The 15952-nt window shown below is 39.6% G+C and overlaps 1 protein-coding gene across 1 annotated transcript in view; it reads left to right on the top strand.

Annotated features, from left to right (window-relative positions):
* EPSTI1 (epithelial stromal interaction 1) overlaps positions 1 to 15952 on the top strand; it is a 112368-nt gene that overhangs the window by 15555 nt on the left and 80861 nt on the right. Inside the window, exons 2-5 of the mRNA XM_025364294.1 lie at positions 6171 to 6229; positions 7674 to 7757; positions 11010 to 11083; positions 11836 to 11919. Coding sequence (XP_025220079.1) covers positions 6171 to 6229; positions 7674 to 7757; positions 11010 to 11083; positions 11836 to 11919 — 301 coding nt within the window. The remainder of the gene's footprint in view (positions 1 to 6170; positions 6230 to 7673; positions 7758 to 11009; positions 11084 to 11835; positions 11920 to 15952) is intronic.

The raw sequence follows: 15952 nt of genomic DNA, 5'->3' as shown, positions 1-15952 counted from the left end.
TCACAAGGTCAGGAGATCGAGACCATCCTGGCTAACATGGTGAAACCCCATCTCTACTAAAAATACAGAAAACTAGCCGGGCGAGGTGGCGGGCGCCTGTAGTCCCAGCTACTCGGGAGGCTGAGGCAGGAGAATGGCGTAAACCCGGGAGGCGGAGCTTGCAGTGAGCTGAGATCCGGCCACTGCACTCCAGCCTGGGCGACAGAGCGAGACTCTGTCTCAAAAAAAAAAAAATAAATAAATAAATAAATAAATGAAAGCAGGATGTACAACTGTACTTAAAATATGATTGCAACTGTGTAATTATATATATAGAACATAGATGAAAAGTAAATTCACCCAAATACAATTGTAATTGTGGTCTTTGAGAGGTGGGATTATGCGTGACTTTTTAATGTTTCTAAAATAGTTTTCTGAGTTTTCCTTTACAAGTGTGTTTCTTTCAAAATCAGAAAACATAGATTTCATTTCTAAATGTTCTATGCACAGATTTTGGAATATATCACTATGTCTTGCATTTGTGTTCTTTTTTCTTTAAGTTATAGATAACCTTGAGTAATGCTTGAGACATAGACATAATCTGTTCTATTAATAAAAATAATGGGAAGAGAAAATATATAGCACATTTCATAAGTGGTTTTTCTGCAAACATCAATTTCTTTATCATTAAGCCATTCTTAATAGGAATGTTAATATTAAATAATCTCTTGCTGGAAAAGAGAGTCCCCCTAGGGCCTCTTGTACTTTTATGTTTTGTTGGATGTGCCAAGGCCACTCTTTAACCTATTTCTTAGAGTTGTTTATTTAGCTGGGAACCTTGAGAGATGAGGTTTGTTCTCCCAGGATAAAGACCAGGCTCACTTACTATCTGCCGTAAAAATGGTGTATTCCCCAAGCATTTCCTCAGCTGCAATGCAAACACACCATGTGTGCAGCATCCATCCTGTTGCTCCCACCATAAGACTGGAGGCCAGAGAGAATAGATGTAAATAAACTGTTGCTCATGCTGCCTACTGTGCCATGAGTAATAAAGTCTTTGTCTCTGATCCAGGAATTTCATGTCTTCTGCCAGTGTCTGTGAAACAGTAACAGGCTAACTTAATAGCTTGTAAGTAGAATCCAATCAAATCCCAGACCTGACATCTCTGTTTTAAAAATATGAATTTCTTATAGTTATTTTTACTGAGGAAGTAGTTACAAGACATTTTGTAAGCGTACCTACCAATTGGTCTCCATCTCAATGATGGTCCCATCATTGGTTTTTGGCCTCTTAAAGATGGTGAGTCTCTGCAATATTGTACTTCTTATACACTCTTTATATTTTTAGTGTGACTCTTTCTTGCTAACTTTTTTGTGTGTGGCTTTTACTTATGGGTGTGTGTTTAAGTGAAGAAATACATCATCTCAGGTCCATTCTATATGGTTGCGCAGATTGGTGACTACACACACTTGCCTAGCTAAGGTGTGATTTGTGGCTGAGATACATACATGTGTCTTTACCTCCACCTGAAAGAAGCAGCACTCTTTTTCTAGTTTACATGAATTTACAATGTCTCACTAAGCCATGGGATCCTGGGTGTGTGTGCTTCTAATTTTCGTAAAGGCATCTTATAAACAAAGGCCCTGATGATTTTCTGCTTATTTATCTGTCTTTACCCACTGTGTGTCTATTCAGCCCTCTAACAGAAGCTATGAGTTGTATTGATGAAAGAACGAATCAATTACACATTAGCTTCTTGGGTGTGCATAGAGTGTCTTAGCCTCTGTAGTTTCTGAGGCCAAAGACAATTCATAAACGTTTTCACACTGGAGATGTGGAACACTTGATCAGGGATGCTATGATATAGGATTAGGGGTCAAGGGCAATTCGCTCAGCCTGGTCTTATCATCTTCTATTTTTCTTGGGAATTTGGTCTATGTATGAAAAAACTTTTGGAAACCTAAATGCCTCAAAAGTTTTGACTCAGTGTTGACTGAAAACAGTAAGTTTCAGATTCCTACATTGAAGGTCATGTAACAAAAACCAATATGGAATGTCTTATCTAGAAAGGTAAGTATCCAAATGCCTTTGATTATCCCCAAGTCTTTTTTTTTTTTTTTTCAATTTATGTATACCCAAGGATAGGATTTTCTTGAACTATGAAAACTTCAAACCAACTTTTTGTAGGACTGTAGACTTTACATGTCTACTATTCTGCTTGAAATTATGTTTTTCACTTAATTTTCTCTTTCTGAACTTTTGCTCTTAACTGCATTTCTTTTTCAGTCAAACTAGTGTTGTTCCTAATTAGAAATTTAAATTACATCTGGTGCAGTTTGTATACACCAGGGGATATAGTTATGTAATACTTTTAGCCAGCCAAGATATTTTTGATAACTTCAACATAACATTTTTTTCAGAGTACTTGTTGATAAAAGGTTATAAAAATTGTGCAAGAATGTACGCACAAGATGCAGTTGTGTAACTCGAGAGACCTCACAAGGAAAACATTGCTTTTCTTTTTCTTTCTTTTTTTTTTTTGAGACACAGTTTTGCTGTTATAGGCCAGGCTGGAGTGCAGTGGCACGATCTCAGCTCACTGCAACCTCTGCCCCCTGGGTTCAAACGATTCTCCTACCTCAGCCTCCCCAGTAGCTGGGATTACAGGAGTGCACCTTCACGCCCGGCAAATTTTTATATTTTTAGTAGAGATGGGATTTTACCGTGTTGGTCAGGCTGGTCTTGAACTCCTGACCTCAAGTGATCCACCCTTCTCAGCCTCCCAAAGTACTGAGATTACAGACATGAGCCACTGCACTTGGCCAAACATTTCTTGAATATCTTTTTATTTTATGTTACTTGTGGTGCAGAAAAACGTTTTATCTCGTCTGTTCTTTCATATATTCTCTCTTAGTATATCTCATGGATGTGCGCTGTTGGAAAGTGAAAACAATCTTACAAATTGAGATATTTCATTAAATTTCAATGAGGTAATTAAGAAGACTCATTTTCAAATATATACATTTATTTCAGTGGCTTGAATGTTGCTTAATCAGGAAATGACGAGAATACGAAATGTTGATTGTTGGACTTGTCTAGATCAGCAGCTTCGAGAGTCAGGCTGTTGAAAGAGATAGCACATAGGTTAAAACAGCAAAGGCTTTTGCTGTGGGTAGAAACTAATTGGCTGAAAACATTAATAAATGATACTTGCTATTCATGTCAAGAGAAAGCTAAGAAAGAAGGGATGAATATGTGTATCTACGAAGGCATTACACTGTGACACATGATATTAAAAAATAAAAAGCATATCCTTTGACTTAAGCTCTTCTTCCTATGTTAAGAACTAGAAATAGAAGCTAAGTTCCTACCATTTACTTGGCAATGCTTTCTTGGGACTATTATAACATGTTTTAGATTTGGCATTTTCAGTCAATAAAATATTGTTAAGATGGTTGCCGAGGAATTCACATAAAATGTACGTAAAATGTTTATTACTGGGACCACTGCCTGGGTTTATGCCAAAATGCTTTCAGTAAAAACCCTCTAAATTCAGAGCTAATTCTTTCCCTTTATTTTACGTTTCTCTATTAGGTACCTGTAGGCTACACACATTGGCCGTAGATTGACTGAAGTCCTATTCCTAAGACAGAAGATTCTAGTATGATGTCAGTTAAAAACTTAACCAGATTAGATACTGTAGACTACAATCTTTTACAAACAGATTGATTTTTCTTTCCAAACCTTTTGCAAAATTTCTGTAAGAGAGACTCATGGACTTGGAAAATTCTCTGTGAAGCTGCTTTTGGCAAAGTCCTGGCAAAGAAACACTTTTGCTGTTTCAGATCCTATTCTTTGAGCCTCAACTTGCTATTCTTATTTCGTGCTATTCGGTTTTTTACTCCTCTGAGGTCTCTATGAATCTCCACTGTTTTGGATCTCTGAGTACTTACATCATCCCACTTTAAGACTTGTTTGGATATTCTTTTTTAATTTATTTTTATTTCTTTTTTTTGTTTTTTTCCCCATCCAGAACTCATGTTGAGTGGTTGGATATTCTCTTGGGGTGCTTTGGTGTTTTCTTGACTTGTTCCTAACGTAAGTTCTGTTAAAGTGATTAGTATCCCTGTTTTGGAATCTCCCCTCATTCTCTACAAGCCCCTAATATAATAAATCCATAATAAGTGTTCAGTTAAGTAGGTTGCATGGTTTGGACGTCTATCAAGGGGCTAAAGTTAAAGGATGGTCATATTTTGTGCTTTGCACATTGAATTGAAAAGTTAGCTGCAGACAGATAACTAAGTCAAAAGTCCTAGATTGGAGTCTCATCACTGTTGCTCAGTTGACCTGGTGATCTTTGGTCTGAGATTCACCTCTGTCTTTACCAGTGATTTATGAATCCCTAAGTTTTCTTTTATCCCAAGTGTTCTAAGATAGCTTGATTGCTCTATAGTAGTGGTTTTCCAAGTGTGGTACCTAGATCAAGAACAGCATCATCTTGGAACTCATTAAAAATGTAAGTTATTGGACCCTATCACAGAGCTACTGAATTAGAAACTCTCAAGCTCGCAGACAAGCCCTTCTGGTAATTATGATGCACGATAAAGGCTGAGAACTACTGATCTGGAGTATAGTCAAATCTGTGGTATAGAGAAAAGCTCTATACCACAATGTTAGCAGACACTGAAGATTGTGTAGCAATTTCATGACGGGCATTTACATCTAGTATCTCATGTTTCAGCTTTCAGTCTCTGTAGAATGGCTCACCACTGCACCATATTCAAGTTTCCAGGGACTACCCACAGGATTGCAGCTTCCAAGCTCCTATAAAGTACTGGCAATTCAGGAGTGAAAAATGTTTCTTAGGGTGTACAAAGAATATGCAATGGACAAGGGATTAATTTCCAGTGGCAGCCTCCTAATTTTGTATTCATAACGTTGTATGCATGCTAGGCTACACATGCAACGTCTGCTGATATACATTAGGTAATTGGGCATCCAGCAGCCCCATTTGCATGCAAAGGCTGTTGCACACCTCACATTTGCAAGTCTAAAATTAAAGCCCAGTTTGAAGCTGGCTGAAGGCTAGCTGCTAGAAAAATAATGAGATAAGGAAGGAAATGGCTTCTGTTGATCAGTGCTTTTGGCCTCTACCGTTCAATCTTTGCTAATTTGCCCTTTGAAATGGTATATTCAGGTAGAAGAGAGAGACTTCCAAGAGTATCTGGGTGGATTTTTTTTTCCCCTTCTTAAATCCTACAGTTATAAGCTGGTTGTGTTTATCCACAGCATTTCTCTTAAAACTGTACCTACACGTATGCTGCAGTCTGTTACTGTGCTATATTTTTGCTTAACGGAGTGTTCATGCTCTTGTGGGATCACATGTATCATCTCAAAAAAGAGCCACCCCAACACAGACTCACAGGCTAGGTCTGTAGCATCATTTTATTTTAATTCAGCCCACATTTATCAAGCAGCCAGTGTCTTTGTGCCAGACACTGTGCCAGGGGCTTGGAATACATATCAATCAAGCACATTCTCTGCCCTCAAAAGCGCACAATATTTTAACAGCTTCCTAGTGTCATGGAGTTGAATATTTTTGCTTAAAAAGTCTTCCCTGATCCCCCTGTTTGAAATGACTCTTTGCTTCTCCGAGCCCCTGATTATGCTCAACCTGTGTCCCTAGAAGAAGAAACCCAGAGGACATAGTCCTAGAAAAGTCAAAGCCTAAAAGCCAGTTAGCTACTCAGGTCATCAAGAGGAGGTGGCTGCATTGCAAATGGCCTCTACGCTCAGTCTGTGGGAACAAAAAAGGTACCAATGTTTCCTGTACCTCGGTGTGGTCACACGGAAGAGAATGCCAATCTAAAGCAATCTTAAAGGAATTTACTCACAAGCACCACCTAGAGGAATGGTGGAGCCCTACAAGGACAGTATACCAACTAGTCACTTGCCACTCTTCATCGAATTTTTTATATTTCCTTATTTGGTCATGTCCTTTGTTTTACTTTGACATCAAGATTGTGAGGTCCCAGAGAACAGACCAGGGACTTAAGAAGATTATCTTTCATGGTGCCTATTTGATGGTAATGATCATAAATACAGTATAATGGAAGGAAAAATATCTGGTGGTTTATATGCATTGGTAGTTTCTCATGGTAATAAGCATTTTTTTTTCTCTTCCTTTTAGCACAAGTGCATATACCTTGATAGCACCAAATGTAAACCGGAGAAATCAGATACAAAGAAGTACGTATAGCCATTCATTTAACATTCAGAATGCTTCTCTCTTTTTACAATTGGTTTATTTTGGTGTGAAGTATTTTTATTTTCTGATTTATATAGACTCACCAAATCTCATAAAGTTTTTTTTTTTTTAAAAAAACATCAGCAGTTTTGATTATACCTTTAAAAATATTCTATTAACACTTCTAAGTTTGTTTCTCTACATTAGTAACAGAACTCATGACACGATGGTAGATTCTGGATTTCTACTGGCTTGAACAACTTTACACTTATTGCCAATAAACCTCCTTGAGGGCAGGGACCACATCTTACTCGTTTTTGTACTCTCTGTACTTAATGTGTGCATAACATGTTTAATTGATGTACGGTAAATATAAATGCTGCCATTTAAAGTTATAGCATTATGCTTTAGAGGTGGAAGAGAACTAAAGTTCATTTAGTTCACAAAGAAATAGTAGGCTGTTCAAGTCCAGCTGTGGGGCTATGCTGAAATTCGATGGTCTCCTTTATTAGATAATCGGTACGAAATTTAACTTCATGACTAATGATGGACAGAAAGGCACAAAAGGGAAAAAGCGCTCTAAAGAGTCCCCACCAGACATGTAGTCCCGGGTGGGACAGTGGGTCAGTGCAGAATATGACAATCACAGCCATGCAGGGACTACGGGAACTGCCAGCCGATCTGGTATTTTACAAGCTTTTGATTTAAATACTTAACAGGAGCTTAAGTCTCAATGTGGTCTGGATTCTGAAATGTTTCAGAATTTGTTTTTGTAGTAATGGACATTTGAAACAGGTCTCAGAGGAGGTAAGGGAAGGCGCTGGAGTGACAACTAGTTTCTCTCTGGCGCCCCCTGCTGTCGTGCACAGTGAACATTTAGGAAATGAGCACAGCTCCCCCGGAAGCCGACTCTGCATGGCGGTCGGGAGTGCCCAAGAAACCAGAGCCAGGGTCCCCACCCGTGGCACCGAGCCCTCGCTCCCTAGAGTTGCAGTAAGCTTGGGGAGCATTGAACATAAAGCGAGTATGGGCATCAGAATTCTCTGGGGATATGTTTACCTGTGTGTGGAAAGTTCTTATTGACATGAAAATATTCTAGTTTTGCACACATTATCTATAGGAAACTTTAAAAATTAACTTGATACAGAGTTTTAAAAATGCCAGAATGGTAGGAAAAGCTATACTTCCTTGTTTTAGTAGGAGCCCAGGTGGTTTTTCAAATTTGAACCCTCTGTGCTGATTCTTGGTGAGAAGTCCCACAGGGCCGGGCCCAGGGTGACACATAGGGGTCAGGGCTGAATATTGTGCTTCTAACGTGGAAGTCTTGTTCACTCATGCTCATATGTAGTTAACTGCCTTCTAATAGTTGTTTCTTATGCTTCGAAGGGACTGGTTTTCTTTTAGAAGTCTAGTAACTGACCATTTGATATTTCTCACCTGGCTTAGTTGCGGAACAGGAGCTGGCCAACCTGGAGAAGTGGAAGGAGCAGAACAGAGCTAAACCAGTTCACCTGGTGCCCAGGCGGCTAGGTAAGCAAGCACAGCCACTGCCTGAATGCGGGAGGGCGGGGCCCCCTATGGATCCTGTTAGCAGCTTGCATATGTCTGTCTGTGAATGTCCATTGTAGTTTGTTTGGTCATTGTGCTGCTTGGGTGGAATGCGTTTAATGTGTGTGTGTGTGTATATACATTTTTTTTTCCTGATTTTCTGCAAGTAGCAAACCTGTAATGCCAGAGTTCTATGGGAACACAGTGATGGCTTAATTGCCAAATAATTTAGAGCCTCTTAGATGATTGACTCTGAAGAAAGCTTACCTGGGGCGCTGCATATGCCCTGTCATAGCACTAGTCAGGATGGGAGTAAATGCTAGGACGAGCATATTAATCATGGTAGTTAAATGTTAATCTGAAGAAAAGGAGTGGAGAGTCAGTTCCAAGAGGAAGATGAGAGTGAGCTAGAAACCCGGTGGTGGGTAGAAGAGAAACATCACCTGTGTTTTTATTCTACAGATAGAGACCTCTGGGCCTCTGGAGCAGGTGCTGCCAGTGTGATGAATTGTCTGGGCCGCCTTTGCTGGTGTTTGAATCATTCAGAGGGGATGCCACCTAATGGGAATCATTCACATCTTTTCTTTGCTTTTTCTCTTCTAGCAGCAGCTGAAAATTTAAAGGGTTGGACACACAGTGTCCACAGATTTAGTTAATACAAGCAAGTCTTGTGTCACCGGCCACTTTCTGTTGCAACAGTTTTAGAGCAGTTCCCTCACCCCCCCCCCCCCCCCCACCCCGCCAAGAACATGAGAACATAGGTAAAAATCTAATTTGGAAATTATTTAATGAGAGGAAGTAATAGTAATATTATCATCATCCCACTGTATTTCATGAAAAGGGCTAATCTCAAGTGCCTCCTTTGTGCATATGAGCCAGACTCGAAGGATACAATCAGAAAACAGCTTTAATATCTCCTAACTTGGCCCCTGAGATTGGCTGTGTGAGACCAGTCTTTCCCAGGCTTTTTGGATGCTGTAAGAAATTAAAGCTTTTTGGTCTTTCTCAAACAATAGAGTGACCTAGCTAATTCTAGGCCTAAAACAGTCTCATTTCAGTAATTAATGTTCAGTCTTAGGTACTGATCAAAATTCTGTTACTAATGGAGATGAGAGCTGCTGCCCTGCTCTAACCCAGGCCTGTTTCAGGTAGGAATCTAGCAAGTGGAACAGGGTGTGGCTGGACTTTTGTCTATTCACTGCTCTGTTCCCAGATTCTGACCTTTCTAGGGTTGAAGCGGGAAGTGGAGATAAGAGAGGTCGGGGTTCGTAGTGCAGTGATCCTGGTTTCTTTGAGCCTAGGTTTGCGCTGACTGCTCATTCTCCTTCCTGGGATTCTTCGAGTTTTTCAGCATCCTTCACTCTCTGCCACCCATCTCCCACGTGGATTTCCCTGATATGATTTCCTTTCCTGTCAGCAGGGCTTGGCCTCACTGTTGGCTCTTGGTAGACTCCTTTTAGGGTTCCATTGTTCTTGACATGGCCCTCATAGGCAAGTCCCTTTAGATGGCTTTATGTTGGCATTCTCTTTCATGAGAATAATATTAAAAGTACAGGGAATACTTGTGCATTCTTTCTTTTCATAAACTGTGAATACGGGCCATTTATAATGTAGCTACCTCTTGAGGACTCATCTCAGTGGCCAACTGACAACAGCCTTATACCTTTAGGCTCTAACTGTTCTAGGCATGAATCCACTAGGACCCTCAGACTCTTAAAAATGCAGGTTGAGGTCTCCAGCTGATTTTCATTAAACCTCTCCTGCTCATCTGATGTGAAGATTTCTCCTTCCTCAAAACACAGAAGAGAGGCAGAATGACATCTTTCCTCAGATTTCTGCCTCCCTTTGGCCTGACCAACCTCTTTTATAGGGTGAAGTTAGTTAAGGTTCCCCAAGGTAGGTTTCAGTTATCTCCTTGCAGATCCTGCTTTGAGGGGCCATTACCTCACTTTGGAATTTGAAGTGCTTGGCATCTGTTGTCTTGAAGTCTTAGCAGAAAATGAGCAGGATTCTCATTTTGACTTCCTGTTATATGCATTATCTAGGGATAATCAGGTATGTGTGTGTGTGAGGGGCTTGGGGGTAGAGAAGAAAATTCTAGAATGTATTAAACTTTGAGATGAGTTTTGAACAAAACTTGTAAATGCTTAAACATCTGACTTCCTCCATTTCTTCGAATTTTCAACTCCTCCTCTACTCTGCCCCTTACAATATTGGAATGGTTGCAGGAGATACTAAAAGTTGTTGTAACATTAGAGAAAAGCGTCAGCATTCCTCACTGTCTTGAAAGAAACATCCCCCATTCCCCACAATAGCAGTCAAAAGGCCAACACCAAACAGGCCTATCTTTTGGATCTCAGAAGAAAAGTCCCTATGGTATCTTTCTCAGTTCAATTATAAGATCTATAGTGAACACAAATTGTTTTAATGCATCTTCTGTGAGAGTGAATCTTTCAGAGAGCTGACACTTTTAGTGACCAAAGCACCAGAGAATTATTTCAAAGGAATCTTTATAATACGCACACCGAGCTTGCATAAACAGTGAGGATTCCCTAAACAGCAATTCTTAGATGATTGTCAAGCTGCCTCAAATTCTTTTAGGTTTAAGAGAGAGCAAGTAAATCATCTCACATCCACATTTTTATTTTGACTATATAAGGAAAGAACAATAAATAGTATGGATCAGTTACTAACTGGAATATTCCCATTGTATTTTTAGAAACTGGGTTATAAAGACTACATACTTGTCTAGTGGCAAGACCTCTGAGAGCTTCCTGAGCCTTGCTGCTTGAACATAAAGCAATAGAGTTAGAAGAAGAAAAGCAATAGAAGCACCTTTGATCACCGTCTTTACTAGGTTCAGGCATAGTCATATTCAAGCAGGAAGAAAATTCTACAATTTCCAAGACAGGCATTATTTCTTCTATTTAGCACAGACCTTTAGGTATGGTTTCAATCCAAGTGAAAACTTTAATACCTACATGATTGGAAAACCTTGGTAAAGTGCTCTTTTGTTTTAAAAATATGGCCTTCTGTTTCTATCCAGCTCTCTCTTCTAGGTGATTCTTCTTCTTTAAGGTCTTATTAGGAAAACTGGTTATGTTCTTATTTCCAAGAGCATGAGAATGTTAAGGAAACTCATGTTGCAGATTTATTATGTATTAATTAGTCCTCCATGGCTGACATTTCAGCTTAATATTTATGTTTCACCTTTGTGGATTTTTTTTTCCTAAGGTGGAAGCCAGTCAGAAACTGAAGTCAGACAGAAGCAACAACTCCAGCTGATGCAATCTAAATACCAGCAAAAGGTCAGAATTCATCTCTTTTAGTTTAATTTTGGTAAGGAATATGAGTACCAGCTCTTTCAAGTAACCGTGAAATAACACAGTAACTTTACCAAAAGCATAAAACCTTCCAACCAACTGCAAACAGCAGCTTTCAAAATCAAAGTTATCACAAAGTGAGAAGTGAAGCGATGGATACCTTCAATTCTTACCCAAGCCCTTTATCACTCAGTAAGACCCTCTATTAAGGGAATTATTTTTCTCATTTAAGTTAACTGTGTTTAACTATAGTTTAAAGTCTACTATGTTTGGAATGTTTTGGTTCTAAGAATGTGGATTTGTTTACTGAATGCCAGTCATGGAAGTAGTACAAAAAAGATTTAAGATTCCCAGCGATTTTTACAATGAACACTGACTTTTGTAATCAGGAAAAATTATTTTCCCTTTTCCCTCCCCAACACACACACACACACACACACACACACACACACACACACAGAGAGAGAGAGAGAGAGAGAGAGACAGAGGTAGATAAAGACAGAGACATTGAAAAAGAGACAGACCAAGGAAGAAACACAAAGACAGAAATTTCACAGGCAGAAGATGTAGCCCGGCCATTCTCTGTGATCTAAGTAGCTTGAAGTAACAACCTATAATCATGGTGAGGTATAGCACAAACAATACTGTAATTTGCCTTTCATCATAATTTTGTGTTCCAGGGTTCAGACTGAAAAATGGTAACTGTTTTCGTTCTCTGTAATTTCAATACAATTTAGCTAAAAAGAGAAGAATCTGTAAGAATCAAGAAGGAAGCTGAAGAAGCTGAACTCCAAAAAATGAAGGCAATTCAGAGAGAGAAGGTGAGGAGGAGGAGGATTAGTTCACATTTGCTGATCAACAATTATAGTTTCATTGTAGAAGATTTTTATTACAGGGACTTAAAAAATTTACTCATCTTTTTCTCTCTCTCTGTTTCTATTCCCCACCCTTCTTTTCCTCATCCAATTTTTTTCCTTCCATTTTATCCTTCAAAGGAAGATTCATGCTTAGGTCTTGTGATTTTAGAGGAGGTATTCCCTTTATGGAGCATAGTCTGTATTTCAGGTAGAACAAAGACAGTCATTAAGTCATCACCAGGAATGGGGTGAAGAGGCTTGCAGACCCTTAATAATTATTGCATTACAACCTCTTGTCCTAAAGGTCATTTATTAGTTGTCAGGTAATACCCATAACTGGCTGGCATGTGGGTCATTTACAGCTAATTTCTTCATGGGTCAATAGTGTGCACTATTCATAAATGTGTGTAGTTGAAACTGTTTTCTTTCTTTCTTTTCTTCTTTTCTTTTTTTGAGACACGGTCTCTCACTCTGTTGCCTACGCTGGAGTGCAGTGGTGTGATCACAGCTCACTGTAGCCTCAGTCTCCTGGGGTCAGGCAATCCTCCTACCTCAGCCTCCTGAGTAGCTGGGACTACAGGTTAATACCACTGTAGCTATTTTGTGTGTGTGTGTGTGTGTGTGTGTGTGTGTGTGTTTTGTAGAGACAGGGTTTCACAGTGTTGCCAAGGCTGGTCTCAAACTCTTGGGCTCAAGGGATCCACCTGCTTTGGCCTCCCAAAGTGCTGGGATTACAGGAATGAGCCACCATGCCTGGCCTAAACTGTTTTAACATTGTCTAAAAGTGGTGTTTTTTTTTTTTTTTTCCCTTTCCTAACATGATAACTGTAATTCTATTGGCATAAATTTGCCAGGATGTGAGAGATGGGGAGAGAGAGTTGATCTGTAGACCCTTCCCATTGAAAATATGGCCCTTGAACAAGCAACATTGGCATCATCTGGGAGTTTGTTAAAAAAGCAGAATCTTTAGCCCTACCTCAGACCTACTGAATCAGAATCTGCATTTTAACAAGCTCCACAGGTAATTCTTGTGCACATAAAAGTTCGAGGAGCATTAATTTAAATGACCTTGCAAAAGAAGGAGTGACCCATCCTTGTTCTTCCACAGGTGTGATTTCTCTGGCCGATTGGCCTGCACTGTCACCATGATCCCAGCCTTCCCTGCTGTAGATAAATCTGTAGCTTTTCATGTTAAATGTGAGCCTAGTTAGTAGCTTGTGTCAGATAAGAAAAATGAACATTAGCCATCTAGAAATGAGATATTTCACATTGCCAGTGTGGAAATGGCTGAGGGAAGTGATAATGGCTGTGCTTATGGAGCACTTATTTTTTAAAATGCACAGCAAACACACACATGGACATCAGCCTGTAAACACACTGCCCTCCTCCCTAGGCAAATGGCTGCTGCCCAGAAAACTCTGAGCCACGTAGAATCCAAGCAGCCCACTGTCGCCCAAGAGCCTCTAGCTTTGTCTCTGACTTTCCCCCCACTGGCCGCTGGTCCCCTTCTGCCTTCATTTCCTTCTCTCCCAAAAGAAGTCAGGGGGCATTGGGTCTCATTCTGATTGGTCATCATCTCTGTGTGCAGCATTTAGTGAGGGAAGAGTAGACTGGATTCCTTGCCAGCATTTGTGCATGTTCTTTGATCCTTCATAGTCAGAAAGGTGTGAAAGTCAACCAGCTCTTTAGTATCCAGTCATGTCAGGCGGGCCCATGAAGAGTTAATCCTATGGGTAAAAGGGGAAATTTGGAGACAGCGCTGGTATACTTCAGTTGTATTCAGTTCAGGAATGTAACTTGCATTCCCTAGACTAGGGTCTGTCACAGTATATATACTTCGAGTGATGTGCTGTAGCTTCCTGGTACTGGCTTGTACTGTGAGAATTGTGACATTTTCAGGATTTTTTGAGCTACTTGGCTTCATCATTGTCAGCTTAAAACCGACTGTGCTGGAAAATATTTATGATGTGGAAATCAGTAAATGCTACAGATTAATTTCCCCTCCTCCTACCTGCTAGACCTGATTAAATGTTGACCAGCACACCACTGCTTAGCACTAAATGAAAAAGGTATTTTCTTACCCTCTTCTACCATCCACATTCTAAAGCCAAGTCTCAGAGGGCTAGGGAGAGCAAAGATTTGGGGAAATAGCTGGCCTATTGTGTGTTTGATATTTATTGATTTAAAAATAGATTATAATTCATGTAGATGGCAGAATAATGCTCCACCCCAAGATGTCCACGTTCTATCCGTGGAACCTAGGAACATGTTTCCTTACATGGGTAAGGGGATTAAGGTCACAGGTGGAATTAGAGTTGCTAATCAACCGACCTTAGAGCGTGTATCCTGCAATATCCAGGTGCCCAATATAATCACAGGGGCCCTTAAAATTGGAAGAGGGAGCTAGAGAAAGAAGAGATGATACCAGGAGAAAGATTCAGCCCACCACTGCTGGCTTTGAAGATGCAGGAAGGGGCCATTAGCCCAGGAACGTAGGTAGCCTCTAGAAGCTGGAAAAGACCAGGAAACTGATTATTTTCCTTTGAGCCTCCAGAAGGAACGCAGCCTTTCTGGCGCCTTGATTTTAGCCCATTGAGACCCATTTTGTACTTCTGACCTCCAGAGCTGTAAGATAATAAATGTATATTGTTTTAGGCTGTTAACTTTGTGGTAATTTATTACAGCAGAAATAGGAAACTAATACTACTCATGTGGTTTTATAATGATGCATTGATTTCTTATCCAAGAAATCTATAAAGCAGAGACAATGTCTCTAAGACATTAGAGCATTAGAGTAAAAAAGTAGTCTACCAGATGCGAGTGTTTTGCCACTGGTTCTTTCAGCATAAATAGACAGATTTTCCTAACTCCCCACAGCAAGCATTTCACCCAAATTTAGTGCTATGGGAGTAAATCACATTTTCCCCCCATAATCACATGATAAATAATAATTTTATTTTCCCATACTTTCGTGATACCCACAAACCTAAACTATGAAAATCTTCTAACTCCATTCTAAAGACTCTATTTCCTAGGTTCATCTTACTCTGCTTTTGATCTACATATGTTTGAGATAATATGCAGTATTATATAGTTTCCAAATACAGCCACCCTTTAAATGTGGGAGATTGGTTGCTGCCTCCCCCACCCCCCCCAACACAATGGATACCAAAATCCTATATAAAATGGAGTAGTATTTACAATAGCCTATGTACCTTCTTCTGTATACTTTAAATCATCTCTAGATTATTTATAATACCTAATATGATGTAAATGCTGTGTAAATAGTTGTTATACTGCATTGTTTAGGGAATAATGACAAGAAAATAGTGTTACATATTCAGTATAGATGCAACCATCTATTCCTCATCCCCTGAATATTTTCCATCCGAAGTTGGTTGAGTCAGCAGATATGGAATTCATAGATAAGGAGGCCCAACTGTACTTCATTTGATCCCCCAACCTCTTGGTATCATAACCTCAGAGAATTCAGGAAATCAGCTAATGATCTGAGTGACTTCCAACACCTTTCCTTGCTCTTTCCAGTAAGCTATGGCTGCCAAAGTCATTTGAAGCACTGGAAATCACAGTGTTTTATGCAGACACTGAGAAGCACAGTTAGTTTTAATGCTATACGGTGAAGTAGGAATTAACTGGTAGAAAATAAGTTCTGCATATTAGATGCGGAGATGCATACAAGTACATGTTAAGGAATTACACTTGTTGCTTTCTTATTTGTAGGAAGCAAGTAGTAGCAAGGGCTACCAGTTTAAGAAAAATTTTAGGGGTAAACTCAACATTGAGGAAATTATTTCAATGTTGTTTATATAAACTGGGAAACATTTCCATTTCTGAAAACTTTCAGGGAACATCAGTGTTTCCAAGAAATGTGGTTCCTACATCATGCATTTCTTTGTAGATGAATTGGTGGAGGCATTAAACCTTTGGTCATTGAAATGTAATAGGATCTCACTAATTAACTTCATAATGTTGTAAT

Source organism: Theropithecus gelada, chromosome 17 (genome assembly GCF_003255815.1).
Source record: "Theropithecus gelada isolate Dixy chromosome 17, Tgel_1.0, whole genome shotgun sequence".
Taxonomy (NCBI): domain Eukaryota; kingdom Metazoa; phylum Chordata; class Mammalia; order Primates; family Cercopithecidae; genus Theropithecus; species Theropithecus gelada.
Note: the sequence above shows the minus strand (reverse complement) of the source record. Positions and strands in the feature narration are given on the sequence as shown.